Source organism: Zalophus californianus, chromosome 10 (genome assembly GCF_009762305.2).
Source record: "Zalophus californianus isolate mZalCal1 chromosome 10, mZalCal1.pri.v2, whole genome shotgun sequence".
Classification (NCBI taxonomy): domain Eukaryota; kingdom Metazoa; phylum Chordata; class Mammalia; order Carnivora; family Otariidae; genus Zalophus; species Zalophus californianus.
Window position 1 is genome coordinate 113,672,186 of NC_045604.1, and position 19,167 is coordinate 113,691,352.

The 19,167-nt window shown below is 57.1% G+C and overlaps 1 protein-coding gene across 4 annotated transcripts in view; it reads left to right on the top strand.

Moving 5' to 3' along the window:
* PRKAR1B (protein kinase cAMP-dependent type I regulatory subunit beta) overlaps positions 1 to 19,167 on the top strand; it is a 78,639-nt gene that overhangs the window by 36,886 nt on the left and 22,586 nt on the right. For all 4 annotated transcript variants that reach the window (XM_027610764.1, XM_027610765.1, XM_035722124.1 and 1 more), the window contains exons 5-7: positions 8,398 to 8,459; positions 8,894 to 8,940; positions 15,311 to 15,469. In XM_027610764.1, coding sequence (XP_027466565.1) covers positions 8,398 to 8,459; positions 8,894 to 8,940; positions 15,311 to 15,469 — 268 coding nt within the window. The remainder of the gene's footprint in view (positions 1 to 8,397; positions 8,460 to 8,893; positions 8,941 to 15,310; positions 15,470 to 19,167) is intronic.

Sequence of the window (19,167 nt, forward strand, 5' to 3'; positions counted from 1 at the left end):
CCTCAACTATAATTTGGATTTGTCTGTTTCTCCTTGCAAATCTATCAGACTTTGTTTTACAACCCATTTTTTATTTAGTAGACCTGTAGTGAACATCATTATTCTCCACGGATGTGCCTCTGCGGCGGCGTCTTGTATTCCATTGTGTTATTTAATTAGCCAGTCCCCAGCCGTTAGGTGTTACAAATTTCCATGACTACAAATAGCACTGTCCCAGGCAGCCCGGTAGCCTCCTCTTGTATGTGTGTAATCATGTCTCCACGGTGAATATGGGAGGGGAATGGAACCCTAAGCAGGCTTACTGGTTCAAAGGGCACATTCTTCTTCTTCTTTTTTTAAAAAAGATTTTATTTATTTGTTTGACAGAGAGAGACACAGCGAGAGAGGGAACACAAACAGGGGGACTGGGAGAGGGAGAAGCAGGCTTCCCGAGGAGCAGGGAGCCCGATGTGGGGCTCGATCCCAGGACCCTCCCCCAGATCATGACCTGAGCCGAAGGCAGAGGCTAAATGACTGAGCCACCCAGGCTCCCCTCAAAGGGCACATCCCTAAGAGAAAAGCTCACCCTCCCCAGCCTATACCTGCCAGTGCTGGTCTCCATCCAAGGTGCCTTCTTACTTGGCAGCTCGGGTTGTCCTGGGCATCTGGGGACACGGTGAACATCAGGGCCAGAGGTGTGCACTGGTGATTCTGGGTTGGGGATCCTGGCCCTCCATCATCCCCTCCCCTAGAGGCACAGGGTAGAGTGGACACCCTCCCCACCTGGAGTCCTCGGCCGGGCACGCGTGACTGAGAAACCACTGCAGATGAGGTGGCACCAGGGTGCCCTGAGGCCGAGGCTCCTGGGGTTTACAAACATCATGTTCCTGGTGCTCCAGCAGGAGCAGGCAGGACCTCGTGTCTCACCACAGTACGCAGCGATGCCTGAGTTATCACTGTTTAGAGAGAATTATTTGGAAACTTGCAGTCCATAGAGAAACACAGTGAGCTTTCACCCAAACAGTGGAGAAGCCTAAACACAACCTGGGGCCGCTGTGTCTGGAGTGCCCAGCTCTGTCACTCGCGCAGTGACCCACAGCGTCAAACAGGGTGTTGCCATGGTGCTCAGTGCCCCAGAGCTTTGCCCGCAGGTCTGGGGTGCTTCCTTCCCTCAGGAGACATTGACCCGTGAGCCCAACAGCCAGAGAGAGAAATTCTCCCAAGGCCACGGCAGCAGGTTTGGGTCTTTCAGAACCACTTCTAAAGAGGACGGACTGGACGTCAGTGGCACTTTTCCCATCTATGGCGTCATTTTGGAGTCAGGAAAATACGCAAGTGTTCACTCAGACATGTTTCCTGCAGTCTGGGTGGTCTGTGTTTCAGTGTGCTGTTCTCGTTGCTCACGATCCCCTTCTGTTCCTCGTCAACACACACGTGCGTTTTTGTGCAGACCTGCGGTTGGCACCTATGTGCCGTGTCGCTTTCTGCTCGCCTGACGTCACCAGCGGTGAGTGGGACATGCATCCTGCTCTGACACCCGTGTCCCCCATGCTTCCAAAAGTTAGATATCTTTTGCTTTGTGTGTTACTGGAGGTGATCGGTGGTGAGTGTCGTGGTGTGGGACCCTGTCACTTCCGCCCTGCTGTATCCCAGGCCTGTCCCATTCAGGGTGGCCCCGCTCTGAGAACTGGCCCAGCCTGTTTGCTTCTGCAGGCTGCTCTGCAGGGTTGAGGGCAGGCCACCTCCGGCTGCAGCTCCAAGTATATCAGAGTTGTAAGCCATTAAAAAGGGGTACAGAAGACATACAGAGACAGGCCAAGACCTCTGGCTTCATTCCCAAGGGATCCTGAGATGTGTGTGAGCATCGTAGCAGGGCTGGGAGAAAGGGCTGCTGTGTGCATGGGATTTGGAACCCGCAGAAACACTTACAGAAGCTCCTGGCTATGAGAGCTCATTGTGCTATGTGCTTCACAAACATCAGTATTTGGGTTAGGCTCCCAGAGCTCTAGGAGGGCGGGCAGGCTCCCATGCCCATTCTACAGACAGATGGGTGAAGTCCTTGGAGATTCAGACCCTTGGGTCTCTCCAGGCAAGTTTAGGAGTGGCAGCCATCAGGACAGCCCCCACCTTGTGACGAGGTCCCACGTGTGCACCTGCCACACCCAGAGAGTGAGCCGCATGGGCAGGCTGGCACATACACGCAGCCGGGGGCCAGGAATCCGTGCCCTTCTGTGGATTGTGGCAGACTCGAGAGCATGTGCTCCGACCAGGATGCGACTGGCCTGAGGTCTTGCTTTGCGAGAATGCAGGACCCGTGTTGCTAGAGCTTCCTTTTATTTTTCAAAAGAAAAGCCAAAAATTTGGATTTTTCTAACTTTGTCAACTTTTAAATGTTGGGAGCTAACTTTGAAAATGGTGCCAATGTTGGCACATGAAGAAATAGAAAATGCGGAGCGATCAATAACCCTAAAAAATTAAATGGTAGCCAAAGGCCTTCCCTTGGGAGGCCAGGTCCCCACGGCTTTGTGGGCGAGTCCCGTCAAATGTCAGCAGACCGTGCGTTCTCTTGTCACAAGTGGCTCCAGAAAACAGAACCCAGGGAAGGCTGCCCAGCTGCTAACCCGTGGTCTGGACAACTCAAGAGAACAAACGACAAGCCGTGTAAGAGCTATAAGGCGTAGTATGTAGTCTGTGAATTTGGATGCAAAAATCCTCAATGGCCAAACAGATCCAACTTGCCTTTTGAAAACCACCCATCGAGACCAAGTAGGGTTTTAAGGACGGTTCGAGTTCAGAACACTCTCCACATTAATGGACCACAGGAAAAAACATCTGTGCGGTATCTCATGTAGATGCTGAAAAAGAATTTGATAAAGCTTAGCAATATAAAAGTTCTTAGCAAACTAAGCCTAGAGGGGAAGTGTTTTAATTTAGTAAAGTTGGCACGAACCCATTGCCGAGCACGCATCCTGCTATTAGGGAACTTGGCTTACATGCCGGATCACCTAGTTTGGAGTCTTGCGTTTGCACCTCCTGGCTGTGTGACCCTGAGTGAGTTCCTTACCCTCTCTGAGCCTCAGACCTCCTCTCGCCTGGAAATGAGGACAATGGGGATGATGGTGACAAATGCCATGAAGTTGTATTGAGATTTCACCCCGGGAGTGGGCTCTTCTGACCTTGAGACAACAAGATGCCCTCTCCCTTCTGGGACGGACTGAGGGCATTCAGAGACGTCCTGTTGATACCGCCTAGGGCTCAGGAGCCCAGGGTTTGGCTTCTGCAGGGACAGAGGAGGAGATGGGGGCTGGCCCAAGGCGACAGAAGGGTCTGGTGGAGCTTGCCTGGTGCTGGCGTCCCAGGGAGTGGGGGCTGCCCCGGAAGGTGGAGGGAGGCCCGCCCAGGCCCCCGCCCGACAGTGCCTTTCCTTCTTGCCCTAGACTTTGTTTTCCAGCTCGGAGGCAGTTTAACCTGCTCTTACCTCCTGAATGGTCAAGTGAAGTGTGCGGTGGGCTTCAGCCAGCTGGCTTGGTATTAGCTTGTAAAGTCTTATTTTCAAGGTTGAGATGAGTAACTTACCAGCAGGTCATGTTCCAAACATTTACTTGCATTTGGACTGTCTGTGGGGTTTAGATTGAAAACAAACAAACCCCCAAACTTTTCTGTGTGGTGGGGATTCAAACTGCCTTTATTTAGTGGGGATGAGCTCCCCAAGACCGAAGAGAACACTTGCAATTTTTCTCCTGGAAATATAGAAAGCTGGGATTCATTGGTGGTGTTCTGACCTCAAGGGCGAGACCTCATTTTGGATGTGTCATTGAAAACATGACTCTCAAGTGAACAGTTGGGAAGCCTCCCCACAAGGGAGTCAGGCATGAAGGGGAAGGGTCTAGGCTTTGAAGGTGATGCCCTCGTTGCTGGAACCAGGGAGAGTGCAGCGCTCAGGATGAGACCCCCAGCCGGCAGGATACAGCTTTCTCTGGGAAGACCACCAGATCACATCAGGTTTTCCCACCTGGTCACAGAGGACCAAGGGGACCAGTCAGCCAGCGGGGCTCTGGTGGCAGCCAGGTGAGCCCGGAAGTGGAGGTGTGACCATGGGCCAGGGGAGGAACCCTCTGCGGTTGATGCAAAGTTGTCTGGCAAGTGTAGGCGGCATCTAGCCTTCCCACCCTGAGAGCATCTCCAGGAGTCTGGTCCTGCTAGCAAGAGCCAGGGACTGCCTCCTTTGCAGAGGCCAGACCTCAGTGTAGACCCACCCCATGAGTTGGGTCCTGGATGCATGGCCAGGGAGAGCAGAGACCCCCCCCCCCCCACCGCCCTGGTGTGTTCTGTTGTGCACCTTCTGTGGCATGAATGAATGGCACCTTGAGGGGGTGGTCAGCCTTACTGCACCCAAAACCAGCTGTGTGACCATGGGCAAGTCACTTAACCTTTCTGAACCTTGATATTCCTGTGCCTACATGGGGGCAATGATGGGGGTCAAAGTCTTTCTATGGTTTTGAGGTTTAAATGAAAGAATGTTAATGAGGCTTCTTCTTGGGTGGAGAGTACTGGGGTCAGCCTGAGGATTCAAGATCAACTGCCACCGTTTTCATAGTGAATAGCTGCAGGAAGCAGGGACTTCTGTCAGGAGACGCATACCTTGTTCTAGCTGATCTACTCTTGTGGAGCTGCCTTAACAGAGAGCTCATCCTCCATCCACTGCTCCTTCCATCCACCCCCCACCCATATACCCTCTACCCACCACCCACCCATCTACCCACCCATTCACCATCCTTCCATCCACCCATCCAATCTCTATCCTTCGTCCGTATTGTACCGAGGACCTGCTGTGAGTCAGACGCGGGCTAGGCACTGTGTGTCAGGCCGCAGTGAAGACATGGTCTTCGTTCTCAGAACTCACAGTAAGCTGGGGAGTAGGAAGTCAGGACACCATCAGCTACAGGCGTTGGAGAGCAAGAGCGAAGGAGCCCAGGGAAGGAGGGGCACCAGGTGACTCAGGTGGGAGCTTCCAAAGGGCTGTGGTCTCTGAGCCGTGGGTCGTCTGGGGGACCCAGCACGTTGCAGGCCCGAGTGTCACGCTGGCTCCGCCTGGGTCAAGGTCCGGGTGCGGCTGGGGTCCAGGAGTGCCCACTCCCTGACCACCATCCTGACGCAGCTCCCTGCTGGTGATGCTCTGCTCTGGGTCCTGGCCCCCAGCACAGAGGCCTGCCGGCCCAGAGGGAGGGAGGAGGTCTGTGAAGGAGTCCGTGAACGTGGATGGCATTTCCCTCTGTCGTGAGCAGGCTGCTGAGGCCTGAGCGGTGCCTATGATCTTGTCACCTGAAGGCAGTGTGGGCACTTCCGCATCCCATCCTGGCTCTTGCAGATTGTCTGAAAATGAGGCTTGTGCTCGTGGCTCCCTCACCGTTGGGGTGGTCGCTGGGCATGCCCCACCCCGGCTATGTGACGCAGGAGGACAAACCCCGGGCTACGATGCTGCAGGCTGGTTCTTTAAACATTTTAACCATTGTGTTTCCATATTGTTGATTTTGCTGGTTTTTCTATTTATTCCATTTTATGCAGGTAAAACCTTATTCTGGAAGGGGTGCCTGGGCAGAACCGGAAGCCAGAGATGTCCACGGGACAGCAGGGCTGAGACCCAGCCCCTGACCTAGAGTGACAAAAACCAACAGTACCAATAAGTAATTATAATTAAAGCAAAATTAACAGATGATGCCTCTGCCCCCATCACTCCTGGTCCAACCCTGACGGTCCCTTTGGTGCTTGGGCTGCCTCGGATCTGTGTGTGGGGGTGTCCTGGTGAAAAGCACCCACAGGGCCACAGGGACACTGGGATAAGGCAAGCGGGCACCCCTTTTTTGGCTGCTCCCCGCAACTGAGGGAACAACACCTGCTCTGGCCTGGGGGCCGCTCAGGAGCCCGAGGACCGCACGTCAGGCTGAGAGCAGAGGGCAGGGTGCAGCCTGTCTGACAGGGCTGCCTCTGGGACTGGAGGGCCCTGCCCCCTGGCAATGACCAGCGCCCCTCCCTGGCCAGTGGCTTCCCCGGGGTTGGCATCAGGGCCCTCCATCACCTGCTCTCTGAGACATGGAAGGCCCTGTGCCCCCCAACACGCCTCCCCTTCCATGCTAGGAGGCCTTGCCCAGCCCCCAGCACCCCACAGAGCCCTGCACGGGAAGGCAGGAGTGCGGCCCGGCCTCACCTCTTCCCAGCTGCGGGCCTTGGCAAAGGTACTTAGCATCTCTGGTTTCCTAGTCTGGACGAGACAGCCGCAGGTCTGACCTCAGAGCAAGCGGACAGATGAAGGGTGCTTGGCTTGCTCTGGTCCCGTCCTTGGGGCCTCATGGAGTGAGGACAGTAATGTCTTCACATTTCTGTGTCTCAGCAGCCCCGGGCACTGTGTCCCTGGGCCTGGCACAGTCCCGGATGCCTGAGTGCCAAGCCCAGTGTCCTTGGTGATCCTGGTGGGGGCGACAGGACCCACGTGTCAGACTCTCTGAGATGCGGGTGGCAGCTTCAGTAAAGCCTTCCAGAGGTCACTTCCAGATTAGAATAGAAAACCGGTTTTCTTTTTGTGGCAGAGGCAGGCAGGGCCTTTTAATGCCATTAAGTACTAAGAAGCAGGAAGGATTGGGTTTTGAGAAGACACAGAAGTTGGGGAAGGAGGGGGGCTTCTTAGCGGGGGATGGGCTGAGCCGGTGGGAGTGCATTGTATGTCCCGCATACCACCTGTGTCCGAGCCTTGGTGATGAGCTGGGGGGGCACTGGGGACGTTAGCTTCTTCCAAAGGAAATGGGGCTAGCAGGCCTTTTTGGTAAGTGGGGCTGGGCTCTCTGGCCTTGCTGTTCACAGATTGGGCTGCTCCTTCTATACCCCAGGGGGGAAGCCTGTGTGGTCAGTGGGGTGCTGGGCCAGGCCCAGGCAGGGCAGCCCCTAGGGGATTCACCAGGTCTGCGTGTCTCCATGTACACACGCATCAAGAAACACAGGACAAAATGTAAGAATTGCAACCAGGACCTTCATGTGAATGATAAGCATAGGCCTTTTCACGGGTTCGTCCATGTGCAGCAGACGTACCGGCCATGTGTGTGGAGGGCAGTGGGCTGGGGCCCTACTGTGTGGCTTGACCACTGCCTGAGACACCTGCCCAGGCTGCATGGTGGTGGGTCCTGGGGTTAGCGTCACTGCTAATGGCATTTGTGGAAATATTTTACCATTACTACTTAAAGTTTTTAAAGAATGAGGTAGGAGTTGAAAAATCGTTTCTTAAAGATCTGCTCATTTTGAGATCCCTGATGCTGTGGTTTTGAAGAAATGCAGTTTGGAAAACAGACCAGACCCATCTGCAGATGCTCCCCCAGGGAAGGTGTGGCTGAGAAGTGCAGCCCAGGCCAGGGGACAGATGCTAGGTCCGCGCCGGGGGGGAAGAGGAGGCGGGGAGGGGCCCCTGCCACGCACCAGTACCCCCACCCCTGAGGTGAAAACAGCTACTGCTTTAAGAAGGACTTGTTAATGTTTTCTGGAGCCTGGGAATCGCAGGGCACAGGGTGGTTTGTGTCTCTCATTCTGCGTTTGCTCCTGGAGGCTCGGCACTCAGCCTGCGTCCAGCACCTGTGAGCACCTCTGAGGTTGGTTCAGCCCGAGCAGTCGGGCGAAGGTTTCCAAGACTCTTATTTCAGCAGCCAGGCGAGGGGAGGCAGGCCGCTCAGAGCTCTGCAGTGTGCATTTCCCACTGCGGGGCCCCGGCTGCCCACTTCTCCGTCGGGGACCCGTGGGTGGTGCTGTCTCCTGAAGGTGGCCATTGCATTATGGGAGCATGAGGCTGACCTCTGACACTGCGTCCTGGTTGCAGTCAGCAGAGGTGAGGGGTCCCCAGTGGGCACACTCCACCTCCCCGCTGTCCATGTCCTGCCCGTTTGGTCCATTCCACTGCCACATTTAGGAAATTAAATGGCCAGACTGCCTGTTGGCACAGCCAGAGTCAGGCTCACAGGCTTCTGCATGTCTAACGCATTGTTCTGTGCGTTGTTCTGCGTCTGGGGTCTCAGGACGCCCCTCGAGGAGAAGCGTCTCTCCTCCGGAAGCATGCAGAAAGCAGTGTTCTGGTAGGATTATGTTTATAGATGTGAGAACCGTTCTTGGGGTATGTTGTTACTTTGTTTGCATTATGTTGTTACTTTGTTTTTTTTGTCCAAAGCAATGTGTACAGTGTGATTCCATCCCGTCTGTACCCGCACAGAAGCATCCCCAGGTGGTGAGCTGGTGCCTGGACAGCAGGCTTACGAAAGACCCTGATTTCCTTTTCCCATTTTTCCCGGGGGAACCGAGCTGGTTGCTCCATGTGAGGTGATGCGTTGGGGTGCCCGTGCCCTGCATCACTTCAGCTCTGACACGTGGTACGTTTTTCTCTTCCAGTGACATCTTCGACGCCATGTTCCCTGTCACGCACATCGCCGGGGAGACCGTCATACAGCAAGGTACGTTCCCTGCTTCTCTGAGCCAGAGCGCGGGGGCTGTGGGCCGTGGGCATGCCCAGGGTGTGAACACAAAACCCGTTGTCCACCCTCAAGGAAAGTCACTAATGAGACCAGAGCAAGTCGCTCTGCACTCTCGTTAACGGAGTCGAACCCTGGGATGGGCCAAGTGTGGACTGCAGGTGCCCCACCACACGCGAGACATAGGTGATCGCGCCGGGAGCATGTGCTGGCCACGTCACTGTGTCCATGTGTGTCAGACCATCATGGTGTTTGTACAAGTTTTATTTTTAAAAAAATTAAGGGAAAAATGGGTGGGACCCAGAGTTGCTTGGCCTCCGTGAAGTGAGGCTGCAGGTACTGCATACAGGGAGGCTAGAGGCGCCCCACGTGGTACCCTCCGCATTGTCCACAGTCTCTGCTTTCTTTCGTTCCAGGGGACGAAGGAGATAACTTCTATGTGATCGACCAAGGAGAAGTAGATGTGAGTATCTCTTACCTGGTCTGGAAAACAGCGCCTGTGTCCACGGCCAGGTCAGGGAAGCAGCTTGTGGGCCCTGCTGTGCCCGACAGCGGTGCTGGGGTGTGCAGCTCTGGGCCGACCCCTGCCACTTAGCTGCTTAGTGTGGGCCGTTCGCCTCGTCACACCCACCTACATTCATTTAAGTGCACTCAGGTCCAACAAGATGGTGTCTCTTTGCAAACTGTAAAGTTCTGCCGTCTTGCCCCACTGTCCCCAGCACGCTTCAGAGGTAGGATGTGACTGACGGGTAGGAAGTGGCTGGCTTGGCCTGCTCATCCTGATGGGACCCCCTGCCCACCCCCTCAAGGGAGGTCCCAGAGCCCAGCCCCAGAGCCCCCTCGAGATGGGGTAGGGGTCTCTGGGCTCTCCCCAGGCTCCCTGTGCTTGCCACCTTACGCTGTGCCAGGGGCCATAGCTGGCTTTTCTTGAGGCCAGGGGCCCATGGAGGCAGTTTGGGGAGTGGGAAAAGTGAGGTCACCTTCTTGTAACCGGAATTATCCAAATATGTTGTCTTGGCAGATCTAGCCCCCCAGCCCCGGCCTCAGAGGCTTAGGTACAAAGGCAGCTTTAAGGCGCTCACTGGACCCTGGCTCGCCTGAGCCAGGATGTCCGGGCCCGTGGGTGGATGTCTGAGTCCAGCTATAGTCTCAAATTTGGGCCAGCCAGCCCTTGAAGGGACAGGCAGTGACTTGTGGGGCCGCCCCACGATGCCCGTCGGGGTCCCCCACCAGCCTGTTCGGGTTCCCAGTGGGCAGGGCGGGCGGGGAGCCCTCCTGTGATGTGGGACGCACCGGGCAGTGCAGCACTGTGGGTGAAGGCCACATTTAAGGGAATCAAAAGAGCTCAGTCAGGAATCTAGGATGAAAAAGTGGCATGTGGGCTAGCTGGGGTGAGTTATGGGATGTGTATTATAATAATTACTGTTATTACTGCTCGCAGATGCTCTGAGGCCCGAGCGCTGCGTTTGTGTGCTCTTTTCTGTAAACTGCCTTCCAGGATGCAGGGGAGCGACCTGGCTGACCTGGCCCAGGGTCGTGCCTAGGACAATGTTGGGCCTACTGACCCTGGCTCTTAGGCTCCAGCGATGCTGGTCTCATGGGGGTGAGGGGCTCACCAAGTGCCGAAGCCCCATAGGAGGCACGTTCCCCCGGGACCCCAGCCTGGCCCTCTGCCTGGCTGCGCTCGGGGGTGGGCATCCTGCGCATGCCCTCTTCTTCTGCAGGGTGGACGCTGCCCTCTGACCAGCAGCGCCCTAGGGGACTGGCCAGGTGACCAATGCCAGAAGCACCAGGTTCAGTTTAAATTATGGTTTTCCAGAGAGACACCGCAGTGTGTGTGTTGCCAAGAGCTATAATCCATTTTTCTAAGTATAAAAATATCTTCCAATTTGTTTTATTCATGGAACATAGCATTTCTACTTAAAAGGATACTCAGCTGCCGATTTTAGGGCTCAGGAACATAGTTCTGTCTGAGGCCTGGCTCCTCCCTAATCCTGCGAGGCCTTCACTATTTTGGGACCCTCCTTTGTGCTGGGACCCTCCCGCCCTCCAGCTCCAGCCCCACCCGCTTCCCTCCGGTTTCTAGCCTCTGAGGTGGGCATGAGGCCTCTGAGCTGCGTCCCTGGGACAGGGCACCCCAGGGCATGGCCGTCTGGCTCCGTGGGTCGCGGTCAGTTATTCAGCGTTTCCCTGGAGCTCTGGTTTTTTGCTTTTTTGTTTTTTTTAATTGGTAAAATACAAGTAACATAAAATTTGCCATCTTAACCATTTCTCTGCGTCTGGTTCAGGGGCACCATCCCCCCATCTGGCTCCAGAACATTCCATCCCACACACAGAGACCCTGTCCCCGTGACGCACAGACCCCCACCCGCTCCCCCAGCCCCGGCCCCGCCGTCTACTCTCTGTGTCTGTGAGTCTGACAGCTCCGGGACCTCGTGGGAGTGGGGTACCCGTGCATGTCCTTCTGTTTCCTGGTTGGTGTCCCTCCACCTCCCATCCTCGGGGCTTGTCCCCATGGGGGCAGGTTCCCTCTAAGGCTGTCATGTGGATGGACCACACTGTGTTCCTATGTTCACATCAGCGGACACCTGCGTCGCTCCCACCCCTTGGCCATCATGCATCTCGCTGCTATGGGTACGAGCATCTGCTCCTGCCCATGCTATCAGGATGTTTCTGTTACTCAATCACTGACTGGTTCACCCGGAGCCGGCTGTGAAGCTTTTCTGCAGTATCTTGGGGCCTTCCAACCCCTGTTTCACCGTAGAGTGCATCTGGGGACCCCAGCACGCCCTTTTCATTCTCTGCTGAGGCCCTGGCAGCCTGGGTGTGGTCAGCTGGTAAGGACTGTCCTCGGCACCTGGGGGACAGGGAACTCAGAGCCACCCCATGTGGTGGTGGCCTTTATACAAACCACACACCTGCTCCATTTTCAGGAGGGGAGCTCAGGGTCCCTGCAAAATCCTACCCTATGAGCACCTGAGTGTGGTTGACGTCGGGGAGGGCCATGCGCCAGGACAGATTCGGGGTTCCTCTGGAGGGGACCTGAATGGAAGTGGAGCCCGCGTGGCCCAGGTTCTGCAGATGGGAACTTCAGGAGGGACACCTGTGCGGGAGGGCTTGCTTTGTGAGCAGCAACCAACCAAATACCCTCTGGGCATTTGGCATTTGGGGCTCGAGGTGCTGGAGCCTGGCGGGAAGAGCAGCTCACAGGCGGGCTTCTGCTCCCTTCAGGGTGCCTGTGGGCAGCCCCGCCGAGGGCCCGGGACACAGGTGCCCGCTCGCGGTAGGGCTGCGCCCGCTGCTTATGCTGGGAGCCTGGGGAGGCAGCAGGAGACGGGCCATTAACTTTTCCTCACCATCTGTGAAGGCAGAACAGCCGGGGGCACGCCGGAGTGCCAGGTCAACTCCAGGCGGTGTGAGAAACCTGGCCACTCCCGTCTGCCCCACCCCCCCGCCTGCTTAGATTACACGGATAACTCTGGGCCCTGGTGTTCTGTCTCCGCTGCCCAGATGGTTTCTGCCGGCCCGTCTTTGTTTCCTGTGGAGCAGAGCCCTGCCCCAAGATGCCCAGGTCAGGGAGGGCAGGTGGCGGAGTGAGGTGGCGAGCACGCCATGTGGACGATGCTCTCTCAGCCCTGGTCTGCATCTGAGGCTCCAGATGCTGGGGCCCCAACTCGGGATCTGATTGAGCAGGATCCTGTGCCTTTGGTCCGATCACCATCTCCACCTCCTTCTGCGTGGAGCGGAAGCAGCCTGTCCAGTGTGGACCACGTCATAGCCACCTGCTGCCACGCTGGTCACTGGGCCTCGGCTCCCGGGCTCTGACCCAGCCGCTGGGATTGCTGAGCCCGCTGCCCACAGCTGCCTGTTGAGTGACTTCCCCGCTCCTTTCCCCCTCCGGCGGCCCCACCAGAGGGAGCGTCACAGCGCAAACCCGATGAAGTGCCAGAACCTTCTGTGGCTTCCTTTTGCTTCTAGAATAACATCCCAGCCCTTCCCTCCCCCACCCTGGCTCCTGCCCCCTGGGCTTCTCTTCCTGCTGGGTCATGTGGCATCCAGTGCCCTCCATTTCACTGTGGCCCCAGGGCCTTTGCACACCCTGTCCTCTGCCTCAGTCACCCTTCTCCCACATCTTTGCACGCTGGCCCTGGACGCACGGGGCCTGGCTCAAGTTCTCCTTCGTGGAGAGCCCTCCTCGCACAGTCACTGCCCTGGTCCTTCTGAACACTGCCTCCTGCTCTCTTCATGCCCGGAGCACACTTCATGATGAATGTGTGTTTGTATGATTTTGTGCCTGCCGTCTTTCTCCTGGCTGGAGTCCCCGTGGACAGGAACCCGCCTGCCTTCCCCTGGTGACTGCCAGCAGTTAGAACGTGCAGGGCACAGAGGGGCGCTCAGTTCACACTGGCGGTGATGGACAGATGGATGGATGAATGCACGAATGCAGAACAGCTGGGTGGGAGCTCTGGGCTTAGCCGGAGAAGTCACTGTCAATGGTGGGACCATAAGTGTAGCCCAGTGGGGCCTCCCACCATTTTTCTTCTAAAAGAAGAAGAAACAAAAAATGAAACAAAGCAAGAAGTAGCCCCTTTGCGTGCCAGCTGGGGTGGGGCCCAGTGCTGCACTGGCCGCGGTGACAGAGGCCAGTGTCCCGAGAAGGATGGCCCCTTTGTGCTCTGTGGGGCGGCCTGCAGTGTGTTCCTGGGCCCGTCTGGGACTCTGCACAATGGTTTTCTCTGACGCCTCTCAGGGAGTTCTCCGAGGCCTGGGCTTCTGGGCAGGAAGGGGGTCCCCGGCGGCCCCTGGTGATGATGCACTCTGGGCCCCAGGTCCCCCAGTTCCCCTGGGTCCTGCCCTGCTTCCTCTGCTGAGCTCCTTTGTCTGTCCCCTGAGTGCCTGTGCTCTTGGGTGTCCTGCCCCTGTCAGCAGCTGTTCGAGGTGGGTGGCTTCTGTGACCCTCAGGTGTGAGGGGGAGGTCCCCCAACCCCCCCAGACTACCATGTCAGGCAGAGTCTCCCAACCACTGACTCACGTTCCCAAGCTCCCTTCACTGCCCCAACTTGAAGAGGCCCCCGGGAAGACGTGCAGTGTGCACTGGTCGGGGGGGCCATTTGGTTCAACTGTTGGGGAACAGTGTTTAGCAACATCTGTGCACACAGGAGTGCCCGGCACTCACCCTGGAGAAGTTGCAGGAAACGTGCGTCCCCCCACAGGACGGGCACCCACTAAACCCAACAGCTCACATGCAGAGCAACAGAAGGATGCACCCTGTGATTCCTTTTCGTGGAGCCATGGTCGCTGGAGGGGACCTGTCACCTGAGGGGTCCCGGGGGAGCAGTGCCGATGTCACCGAGCTGTAGAGCTGGGATCCAGGCACATGGGTGTTTGTGAGTCAGATTTCCGTGGGCAGGATTTCACAGCGAAGCACAGTATGGGGAGGGCCGGCGGGGGCCCGGGTTGCCGGGACCCTTGAGAAGTTGTCACCGCCCCCCTCCCCACAGTCTCTCGGTCCCCTTTGAGAAGACCAGGAGAGCAGCTTCTGGAGGATGTCGTCTGTGGTCCCTAAAACTCCTGGACCATGCATCCCTGCCTCGTGGGAAGGACAGGACATTGTCCTCCTGTCCCTGGGGAGAGCCTCGTTGTGTGGAAGCTGGCGACTCCTGCCCTGGGGACCTAGGGGCCCGATCTCCCTGCAGGAGCACGAGAACACAGGCCCAGGAGCAGGCGCCCTGCGCTCGGCCAGGCTGGCGGAGGCTGGCGGGGACACGCACACAGGCCCCTGTGGGGCGGCTTCTTCTCTGCAGCTGTGGTCTCCTTCCCATGTGGCTTCATGGTCGGCCGGGTCCCCCGGGACCCTCACTCACTCACGTTACGGAGTTACCACATGCATGGTATTTTCTTGCGGATACACGATTCTGTGCCTCAGTTATTGCCCAGATAATGAGTCATTGATTTCAGTAAGAATGGCGTCCATGACTCACGGCAATCCGTTCTTTCCCGATGCACACCCATTTTGGCAATGGGCACTATTCTTCAAGCTCATTGACACACTGGGGGAATAAAGCTGCGTTGTGTCAATTTATAGTAACGGAATCTGCATAGGCACCGCATAATAAACAATCTGTACTATTCTTGCGCGATACGGAACGTGCAGGGTCAATGCATAGTGGCAGCACTGTGCTGGGTCACCCACGCACGCTGAAAGGGCCCCTCTCAGCTGGGCCTCATCGGCGCCCCGGCAGCGACTCCACCGACCCCAGGCCCCGGGAGCTGGGTGCTACGGCCCCAGGCTGGGAGGCCCCGTCAGCATGGCTCCATGAGGGTGGGCTGGGGGCAGAACCCGGGAAGGTGTCAGCAGGGGTGCCTGAGGAAGCACCGAGTCTGACCCACCGTGTGCAGCTGGGGAGACCAGCCCCGAGACCCTTCCAAGGCAGAAGAGGACTTGAATTGAAGGCTGGGAGGGAGGCAGGCAGGCCTTCTGCGCAGACCAGGAGCGCTGGATGGTGCATCCGCTTCCCATGCAGGCCCGTGTCACTGCCTGTGGAGGGCGGAGACTCAGAGGGTGCCATCGTGCTGGTCCAGCCACGTGCGACTCTGCATAGGGCTGGGGGTGAGGCAGGCAGCATGGCTGGCAGAGCTCCAGGACGGGCCTGGGCAGGGTGGTGGGAAGTTGTGCCTGTGGGCAAGGGAGTCTGGGGGCTGTGGCTGTATGTCCCCTTCCTGCCAAGCCCCCTCTGGCAGGCATGGAGGAGGTCCCCCGGTACAGGACAGGCCACTGTGACCCCACACATCCCCCGTGACCTTTCTGACGTTTTTTATTCTGTCCCCTGAAGGTGTATGTGAACGGAGAGTGGGTGACCAGCATCAGCGAAGGGGGCAGCTTTGGGGAGCTGGCGCTCATCTATGGCACCCCCAGGGCGGCGACCGTGAAAGCCAAGACGGACCTCAAGCTCTGGGGCATCGACCGGGACAGCTATCGGCGCATCCTCATGGTGAGTGGCTCCCTGGCACAGGAGTTCAGCAGGGCTGGGGGGGGGTGGTCTGGCACACAGCCAATCATCTCGCAGGAACCCTGGCTTTGTCCAAGTGGGGGTGATAGAAAAGGGCTGATGGGATGGGTGAAAAGTGTGGGAAGGATTCTGGAAACTTCTTAAAAGGTAAGCAGGCAGCTAGGAAGGCCCCTTTGCCCTTCCTGTCTCCTTTCAGCTGTCTGGAATGGGGTTGTGATGGCTGGAGCGCCAGCTGCCATTCTGGACCATGAGGTGACTCTGAGGATGGAAACCGTTCATCAAGGTGGTGGAGCAAAGAGATGCCAGGAGCCTGGCTCTCTGGTAGCCCCAGCACAGCGGGGCCAGACTGCTTGGCCCCAGATGTCCTCATGTGGGGGTCAGCCCCTGGGTGTTTTTGCCCCTGTCATTTTAGTTTTTCTCTCCTGTGCAGCCACATCCACTCTTCGCTGGTGCAGGGTGGGCGCAGGCCCCTATGTGGCGGTCGGGGGCATGGTGAGCTGTGAACGGAGAGGCCCTCCCTGGGGAGAGGAGGCAGGCTTTTCGTGTGCCCACTCAGTGCTCATCCCACACACACCACCTGCCCAGGCACCGTTCTTGGTGCTGAGATCAGGGAGCATCATCACAGGGGCAGAGCCTGCCCTTTGGAAGCCAGCATGTTAGTGCAGGAGTCAGAGAACAAACACGTACCTCAGGTAGCGACAATTCCTTGGAGAAAATTACAGCAGAGAAGGGGAGGGGGGGGAGCTGCTGTGTTATAGAAAGGCCCAGAAGAACTCCTCCTGGGATAGGGCAGCTTTGGAGCCGAGGCCTCTGAGCAAGGAACCAGCATATCCAGGAGAAGAGTGTCTGGGCAAAGACCCTGCAGCATGAGCTTGGATGCTCGTGGAGCAGTGGGCAGACCACCGTGGATGGGGATACAGGGGTCCTGTGGGGGGTACGGCTAACACAGAGCCCTCAACTCCCACCTGAGTGTGTGGGAGGAGCCCTGCAGGGGTTTGAACAGAGGAGCTTCTGCAGCTGACGGGGCTGTCCCGGGGAGGGTGGAAACCATCCTACTCCGGGAGCAGCAAGGAAGCCAGAAGGCTCTGGGCCGGCCACACTGGTCCGAGGACATCCCAGAGTGGCCGAGGGTCTCCGTCCCTCCCCATCCCTGGGCAGAGGCCACCGGAGCTGAGCGCCTGGCCTTTGGAAGTCTCACTCCTCAGCCACCTAGGCTCGCCTGGTGGTGACGGCTGGGACAGGTGCTTTTCCGGGTGGGTCAGGGATGGTATCTGCTAGACCCAGCATCCCAGAGGGCCTGGACCCCAGGAGGGGTCCCGACAGGTCCAGAGGGAGGTGACCAGGGTTAGCTCCTTGCCGGGAGACCTTGGCTTCCCCCACATGCTCTCTGGGACTTGACTGTCCCCCCGAGATTGGTCTGGACAGTGCAGCTTCCAGGGAGGGGCTGTGATGCAGGGGTGCTTTGGGGGAGGCCTGGGGACAGTCTGCAAGTAGTTTAAAATAGCCTCAGGGCTCAGTCAGGTGGGAGCCTGGATATGGAGTCCTGCTCAGGCTGCCCCTCTCGGGAACGTCAGCGTCCCTCGCCCACCCTGGTCCCACCACAACACCCCAGTTTTCACAACACAGGGAGAATTCAGTGCAGTCCTGGGGGCGATGCTCCATGCGCATGAGGAACCTGTCATCCGTGCACTCAGTAAGCACTGACTGAGTGCCTGCTGTGTGCCAGGGGCTCTTCTAGAGCCGTGGACACATCAGGCGAGAGCAGCTGAATGTCCCTGCCTCCGGAGCCATGCTCTCTCTCTTCTTCATCTTCAACTTGCTAACTCCTGTTTTCTCCAGGAGAGGTTGGGTGCCTCGTGGGTGGGGCGCCCTGAGGCACCTTACCCCCTCCTTCCCACAGGCAGGGGCAGGTTTGGGCTAGGGCCCAGCAGCCTCTGTCCGCCCGCAGTGCCCTCCGCACGCACCTGGCCCCATGTTGCATAAGCTATTGTTTCTCACCATCCCCAGTGCTCAGTCCTTCTTGGCTGTGGGATTTTTGTGGCTGGAACCTTGTATTCAGGGAAGTTCCCAAAACACCGAGGCTGCTGGCACTTCCTCTGTCTTAATTCTGGATCCCTGTGTGCTAAGAATAGCCATGGCTGTGCTGGGAGTTGCATAGCTTCTGTGTCTTGGGAAAGAAAATGATAGTGCTGGCCGACCCGGAAGGGAGTGTCCTGCAGGACAGTCCCCGTGTTTGCATCAGTCCTGGGTTTGGGCGGATTTGGATGCATCCGTCATGCAAAGTGGACCCACCATGCATTCACTTGGCACTAAACTGGGACTTGCCAAGGGGGAGATGGGGGTGGCGGGGAACCGCCAGGGGTGTCTCCAGGGAGGAGGCCCCTCCCTATGTGTTCAGGCGATAGGGATCCCAGGACATCTGATCCAGAAGCTTCCCTCAAACATCCCTTTTCTTGCTTCTGCTGCTCCGTGTGGCATAGGACCCCCACTGAGCAGGGCCACACTCCATGTCCCCATCTGCAATGAGGGGGGTCAGGAAGCACTGCCTGTGCCCGCCCCGTCGGTCCCTCCTAGGTCTGGTGTGGGGTTCCCACTCCGTGTGTGAAGAATGGAAAAGCTCCTCAGGCCGCCCTGTACCCGTGAAGCAGGAGTCAAGTGCCAGCCTCTCTGGGACAGAGCGCCCAAGGGGTGCCTCCCTCTTGGCGCATGAATGGACTCCCAATGTTCATGCACCATCCAGAGGCTGGTAGCCCTCCCTCTGTGTCTCAGTGGGAAGCAGACAAGGAGCCTGCTGGGCTGAGGTGGGAAGTCTGGAGGAAGGTGGGGAGGAGCCCAGGTCAAAGACACAGAGAACATAGTGCTGTCTGTCCATTCTTCTGATGGGGAAACTAGGGCCCAGAGGGGGTGACTCTGGGCTAAGAGTGGGGGGGTATGGGTGATCTCGAGTTGGAATGGGAGTGTGCTGATCCTCCCTGTCAGCCCTCCTCCACTGTGCTCAGGAAGGCTCATCCCTGCTATCACCATCACCCCACCATCAGCGCCATCACCACCATCATCACCATTTCTTCATCACCACCATCACCACCGTCATCATCATCATCACCAACATCATCATCACCTTCATCACCATCATCACCATCATCACCATCACCATCATCATCACCATTACCATCATCACCATTGCCAGCATCATCATCATCATCACCATCACCATCATCACTTTCATCACCATCATCACCATCATCACCTTCATCACCATCCTCACTATCATCATCATCACTAAAACTATCACCACCATCACTACCACCATCATCATCATCGCCTTCATTACCACCATCACCATCCTCACCGTCATCACCACCACCACCATCACCACCATCATCATCACCTTCATCACCTTCATCACCATCATTACCATCATCACCTTCATCACCATCATCATCACCATCATCACCATCACCACCATCACCATCAGCACCATCATCACCACCATCACCATCATCACCATCATCACCTTCATCACCAACATCATCATCATCATCACCTTCATCACCATCATCACCTTCATCACCATCATCGTCATCACCATCATCACCATCATTACCATCATCACCATCATTACCATCATCACCATCATCATCATCACCATCATCACCATCGCCACCATCATCACCATCATC